This window comes from Mirounga leonina, unplaced genomic scaffold (genome assembly GCF_011800145.1).
Source record: "Mirounga leonina isolate KUSES-001 unplaced genomic scaffold, KU_Mleo_1.0 Mir_366, whole genome shotgun sequence".
In the NCBI taxonomy this organism is placed as follows: Eukaryota; Metazoa; Chordata; class Mammalia; order Carnivora; family Phocidae; genus Mirounga; species Mirounga leonina.
In genome coordinates this window covers 28114718-28121158 of record NW_023270709.1, presented here as the reverse complement: position 1 = coordinate 28121158, position 6441 = coordinate 28114718, and the positions used below count along the sequence as shown (strand labels likewise).

At 44.0% G+C, this 6441-nt stretch overlaps 1 protein-coding gene across 3 annotated transcripts in view; it reads right to left on the bottom strand.

Moving 5' to 3' along the window:
• Window positions 1-1172: 1172 nt before the first annotated feature.
• Window positions 1173-6441, bottom strand: part of LOC117997516 (zinc finger protein with KRAB and SCAN domains 8-like) — an 8735-nt gene continuing 3466 nt past the window's right edge. Inside the window, exons 2-3 of one of the 3 annotated variants that reach the window (XR_004675836.1) lie at window positions 3234-4162; window positions 1173-1259 (exon numbers count right to left, since the gene is read on the bottom strand). Coding sequence is in view for 1 of the 3 variants with exons in the window: in XM_034985884.1 (XP_034841775.1) it covers window positions 3295-4104 (810 nt within the window). In the remaining 2 variants the exon portion in view is untranslated. Of the gene's footprint in view, window positions 1260-2640; window positions 4163-6441 lie in introns of those variants that run through there. The other 2 variants (XR_004675835.1, XM_034985884.1) reach the window with 2 other exon arrangements.

Below are 6441 nucleotides of genomic sequence, written 5' to 3'. Positions count from 1 at the left end.
CATCAAAAGGCATCATTATTAAGAAAATTAAAAGGCAAGCCATAGAGTTGGCGAGGGTATTTGCATTTTCTGTGAAAGGGACTCATATTAATATGTAAATAACTCCTACAACATGTATCTATACATGAACTTTCCATAAAGAACACCAACCAACCAATAAGCACAGTGAGCTTGTCTACTCTTTGTCCAAGAGATGTGACCTCATCTCTCAAGGCTAGCAGGGGCACAAACAATATGAACAAGTGGCCTGGGTAAGAGTGTGGCCAGGGTCCTGCCGTGCTAGCCAGCAGGACATGCAGGAGTGCGGGAGGCCCAACAAGGGCTGTCTCCTCCCAACAATGGCATAGAGTTACAAGGTAAAATGCACTTCTCACTACATTTCAACACTAGCCCAGAGAGGATGTTTCACACTTTCAAGCACAGATAACAAGGAATCTCACGGTCTGGCCCCCGACTGTCTTCAGTGTGATCTGTCACTATTTCCCTACTATATTCTATAATCAGTGAAATCCTCCCTCATTTCCCCCACATACTTTTTTTTTTTAAGATTTTATTTATTTATTTGAGAGAGAGAAAGAGAGAGAGACCGCACAAGCGGGGGCAGGAGCAGAGGGAGAGGGAGAAGCAGACTCCCCACTGAGCAGGGAGCCCGATGCGGGGCTCGATCCCAGGACCCCGGGATCATGACCTGAGCTGAAGGCATGCAGGTGCCCACAGACACGTACCTTTTAGCATGTGAATCCCAATGTACCTTCCTGTCCCTTTTCCTGTGGCTGAAGAACTCACTCTTCCTCCAAGATTTCTTCCCTTCTCTGAGGCCTTTTCAACCCTTCCACGAGTGGTTGTTACACCTTCACTGCCAAGCCCTCTGTACAAACCTAGTGGCTTTATCACTGTAATTACTGTTTCCTATCTGCTCCCTTCCTCCTGACCCCAAACAGACTGTAAGCCCTGGGACAGTAGGGTGCTTTTTTCATTTATCTTTGTACTCCTAGTGCCTGGCACAAGGCCCAACCCACAACAGATGATCATTAACACCTTAATTTGAGTTCACAAGAAATAACCATGTTACATGCATCCTGATTTCCTAACACTACATTCTTCAGTAAAAGGAAGTTTTTTTCTCCAGAATGTCTGCTCCTTCAAAGTCTTCAGAATACTCACCACTGACTGCTTAGGATTCAGCTGTGCTGGTTTGGGGTGGGATATAGCATCTCTTCAGTGCTGATCCCAGAAGAGTCTGTCTGCAAACCTCCATCCTAGGGACAAACCAAGACATTTGGGGCCAAAGAGGTAAACACTAAAAACACTAATGATAACAATACAGAAACAGGGTGGCAGGGAACTCTCTCTAGGGCAGAGCAAGGAGAAACCAGTCTCCTTCAACTGTCAAAAGGCAGAAAGAAGCAGGGCAAAGGAATTCACACTTTCAATCCAGCATAGCAGAGACAATTTCCTACTGTTTTGCTGAGGCCCTCAATTTCTGCCTATAAGTATGTGCCTCACTCTCTCTAGCATGCCCCATGCCCCAGGTGAGGTCCTGTCTCCTCAGTTTGAGCACCATAACCATGACCTTCTGGGTTCAGCCCCCATGTCCATGCCTACAGTTACCTGGGCAGAGGGGTAAGCACTGCCTCAATACCAGAGACTTCGTGATGTGCTTTTCCACGTGCATCTTGGACCTCAGTGATTGGTGGCACTAGTTGGTGCAAAGCTTCATGGAACCCAGTGTATCTATGGGCTGACTGGACTGAAATGAGAAATCCTGGAAACTGTGCATCCCTTTACAACACAGAGTCATCCTACTCTGAGGAGTGAACGCCATTTCACCTTCCCAGAGAATGTTTCCTCCTGCCTATCCACACTGTGGACCAAATCAATCTGCATTTTCTATCAATTTGGTATTCATCTTCAACCTCGAGGGATTTAGTTTCAGGGACCAAAAGAATTTCAGGTCTGTTACCCAGGAGTTGAAAATCACTATTAATATGAAAAAATAGTAACAAAGTAATTTTAAAGTCCAGATCTCTTTCCTGAGTTTCATATGTGCATATATAACTTCTGCGTTTCAGGCCTGGGGATGGGGTTGGAAAGCTAGGGTACAGTCTGATGAACAGCTCTTCTGGGATTTCCACAGAGATAAAAAAGACATTTTCCAAAGTAAACTCAATAACTTTCTACCACTTCTCAAATCTACCAAACTCTTGGTTGATATGAGGCATCAAGCTTCAAGGAGTCACTCAAATAGATCCTTGGAAATCATCCTAAAACCAATGCCAACTCAAGAGTTCCCAAGTGAGTCCCATCCTCATACCTCCTGAATCTGCAGATGCCACACCCCACTTTGAGAAACACCAAATGCAAGGGTTTGGAGCACCTGAAGCTTTTAGTGAGGCTTTTTGTTTTTGTTTTTTAAAGATTTTATTTATTTATTTGAGAGAAAGAATGAGATAGAGAGAGTGAGCATGAGACAGGGGAGGGTCAGAGGGAGAAGCAGACTCCCTGCCGAGCAGGGAGCCCGATGCGGGACTCGATCCAGGGACTCCAGGATCATGACCTGAGCCGAAGGCAGTCGCTTGACCAACTGAGCCACCCAGGCGCCCCTGGCTTTTTGTTTTTGTTTTGTTTTAGTTCAGGAAGCTCCGTCAGGTGTAGGGGGTTTATTGGATCAGTAAGTCAAAAGGCCTGGGACTTTGTTGGCAAAGCAAGAATGACCCTGAAGAATTATCTACTGGATTCCTACCTAAAAAGAGGCAGTCTACTCTCTGCCAAGGAAGTTACTAACCCATCTATCTAATCACTCCTGAGAGAACAGAGGTACATCCAAGGCAAAGAAAGGAAAACCAACTGGTTAGTATTTCCAGAAACAATGAGAATATGTGGTTCCTGTCCCACCAATTAACACTACTTCCGATTTCAAAACTTAATAGGTTTCACCCATAATACTGGCAGCAACAACAAAAGGCTTGTACATGAGAAAAATAAAAACAATGTTTGAATTACTGACGTTTGCTCTTCCTAAACCAAAACAAACTACATTACGGTATATATTTAAATGGCTTTACCTTATGAGTTGGAAAGTGGCATTCTCAGTAGTTGTGATTTTAGAATTTCAACTAGTCACCATTCTGGAGTCATTTTCACTGACTTCTCACTTCTTCAATATTCTAAGGGACCAAGTATCAATTAAAACACTAACTTAAAAAAAAACACACACACTACTTTTACCATACCCTTCTTTTGGTGTTAACTTCTGATACAAAAAAGGCCTCTGGAATATCTTCACCACATAAATCACTGCGGACACTTTCCTTTGGCATGTATTTTCTGGTGTTTAGTAAGATTAGAACTCCCACGGAAAGCTTTCCCACACTCATCACACTCGTATGGTTTCTCTCCAGTGTGGATTCTCTGGTGATGGATAAGGGTGGAGATTTGGCTGAATGCTTTCCTGCATTCTCCACACTCATAGGGCTTTTCTCCAGAGTGAATCCTCTGGTGATTAATAAGGGCGGAGTTCACATAGAAGGCCTTCCCACACTCCTTACACTCGTACGGCTTCTCTCCTGTGTGGATTCTCTGATGTTTGATGAGGGCTGAGCTCACGCTGAAGGCTTTCCCACACTCGCCACACTCATAGGGCTTTTCACCAGAGTGGATTCTCTGATGTTTGATAAGGTCTGAGCTCACACTGAAGGCTTTGCCACATTCGTTACACTCATAGGGTTTCTCTCCATTGTGGATTCTCTGATGGATGATCAGGTGTGCCCGCACACTGAAGCCTTTCCTACAGTCACTGCAAGTATAGGGCTTCTCGCCAGTGTGGATCCTTTCATGCACAGTGAGGGTTGAACGCACACTGAAGGCTCTTCCGCAGTGATGACACTCATAGGGCTTCTCGCCAGTGTGGATTCTCCGATGTCGAACAAGGCCTGAGCTCTGAGCAAACTTCTTTCCGCATTCACTACATGTATACCGTCTTTCTTCTGTGGGCCTGTCCTCATGCCTTTGTACCTGGTTCATATACTGAGAGGTTTTTTCATACTTGGGAATCTGTAATGTATCCCTATTATATATGCTGGCAATCTGCTGGTGTGGGTCCATCCTTACAAAAATCTTCCCTTCAGAATCGCCACCTTATTCATACCTCTGGCCTTGATTCCTGAAATAATAACAAACAGACTTTCAAATGTAATTTATTCCCTGCTGCTAAAGCAATAGGACAGGATACAGACTTAACTATTACTCTCAAACATGTTTGATAAACCCAGGACACACCACTTGTATGACAGCCAGATCAAATGTTTTCTTTAGTCTATACGCCGGAACATATCACAAAACTAATAGAATGAACATCTGGCTCAAACGTCTATTTCAAATCTACCCTTCATAAAGGTATGTAAAGCACAGAATCTGGAATATAAGTGAATATAAAAATAATACATAGTTCCTACTTAGACAGACTTTTTATCATATTTAACTAAATTGGGACACAAGACAGGAATTGAAGAGATTTGTAGAAACTACAGCAGATGAAGGATAGAGAATGCAAAAGCAGCAGAAATTCAACTGATAATAAGTTTGGAAAAGTGACAGTAACATGACTGACAGCTGTGTTTTCACCACTCACAGAAGTCCCTGCTATTCGGGCTGTACGAGAAACCTAGGGATAAAAGCAGCTCCACCTGCTACAGCACTGCTGTAGCTGCTGGGGCTGGGACAGCACCTGGCCAGCAGGGATGCTCTGTCTCCCGTGGAACTGTGACACATCAGACCCCTCACCTCTCCAAAGAACGGGGCTCCTTCAGCCCATTCCATCTTTACAGTTCAGATCAACGTGTGGAAGCTTGGTGGATTGTCACCTCTCTCTTACCCCTGGCAACAAACCCAATTCTGTCTCCAAACTTGATTAAAACTTCTGCCGCAAACTCAAATTACATAAATTATCTCCTCTCTGCCTCTTTCGTTTTACAAATTGTTTTATGTCTCAGCAGTAGTAAGTGGACAGTATGTAGCCTTGATGAGAATGGCACTTCATCTCTGAGGTCTTCCTCCCCAAAACCTTTAACAGCAGTATAATAATGAGAAAAACATCGGTCAAATCCCAAATGAGTGGCGTTCTACAAAAAAACCGGACTCCTCAAAACTGTCAAGGTCATCAAAGACAAGTGAAGTCTGAGAAACCATCACATGCAAGAGGAGCCTAAGGAGATGTGACAATTAAAAGTAATATGGTATCCTACATGGGACTCTGGAACAGAAAAAGGACATTAGGTAAAAATGAGGAAAATGTGAATAAAGTATGGATTTTAATAATAATCAACAGTAATTCAATATTTATGATAAGTGTACTAAACTAATGTAAGGTATTAATAATATGGGAAACTGGGTGTGGGGTATATAGGAACTCTCTGTACTATCTTCAAAATCTTTTATAACTCTAAAATGTCCAGAGCACCCAGAAACTATTCTAAAAATTTTATTTAAAAATCTGTCTAGGGGCGCCTGGGTGGCTCAGTCGTTGAGCGTCTGCCTTCGGCTTTATTTTAAGTAATCTCTACACCCAACATGACCCCAAGATCAAGAGTCACATGCTCTTAAAATAAATAAATAAACTTAAGGGGCATGTGGGTGGCTAAGTGGGTTAGCGTCTGCCTTCGGCTTGGGCCCATGTCGGACTCCTGGCTGAGGGGGGAGCCTGCTTCTCCCTCTCCCCCCTGCTTGTGCTCTCTCTCTCTTAAATAAATAAAACTTTTAAAAAATAAAATAAAAATAAACTTCAGGGACATCTGGGTGGCTCAGTCGGTTGGGTGTCTGCCTTCAGCTGAGGCCATGATCCCAGGATCCTGGGATGGAGTCCCACATGGGGTTCCTTGCTCAGCGGGGAGCCTGCTTCTCCCTCTGCCTGCCACTGCCCCTGCTTATACACTCTGACGAATAAATAAAATCTTTAAAAAAATTAAAAAAAATAAACTTTATGGGGCACCTGGGTGGCTCAGTCGGTTAAGCATCTGCCTTCGGCTCAGGTCATGATCCCAGGGTCCTGGGATCGAGCCCCACATCAGGCTCTGCTCCGTGGGAAGCCTGCTTCTCCCTCTGCCTGCAGCTCCCCTTGCCTGTGCCTGCTCTCTCCCCACTCTCTCTGTGTCAAATAAAACCTTTAAAAAAATTTGTCTATGCACCACAAGAAATGGAAAGATATTCCATGTTCATGGATTAGAAGAACAAACATTGTTACAATGTCTATACTGGATGCCTGGGTGGCTCAGTCGGTTAAGCATCTGCCTTTGGCTCAGGTCATGTTTTCAGGGTCCTGGGATCAAGCCCCACATCAGGCTCCCTGCTCAGTGGGGAGCCTGCTTCTCCCTCCCTCTTTGCCTCCCCACCAGCTCCTGCTCTCTTTATAAAATCTTAAAAAATTAAAACTTAAAAAAAAAAAAA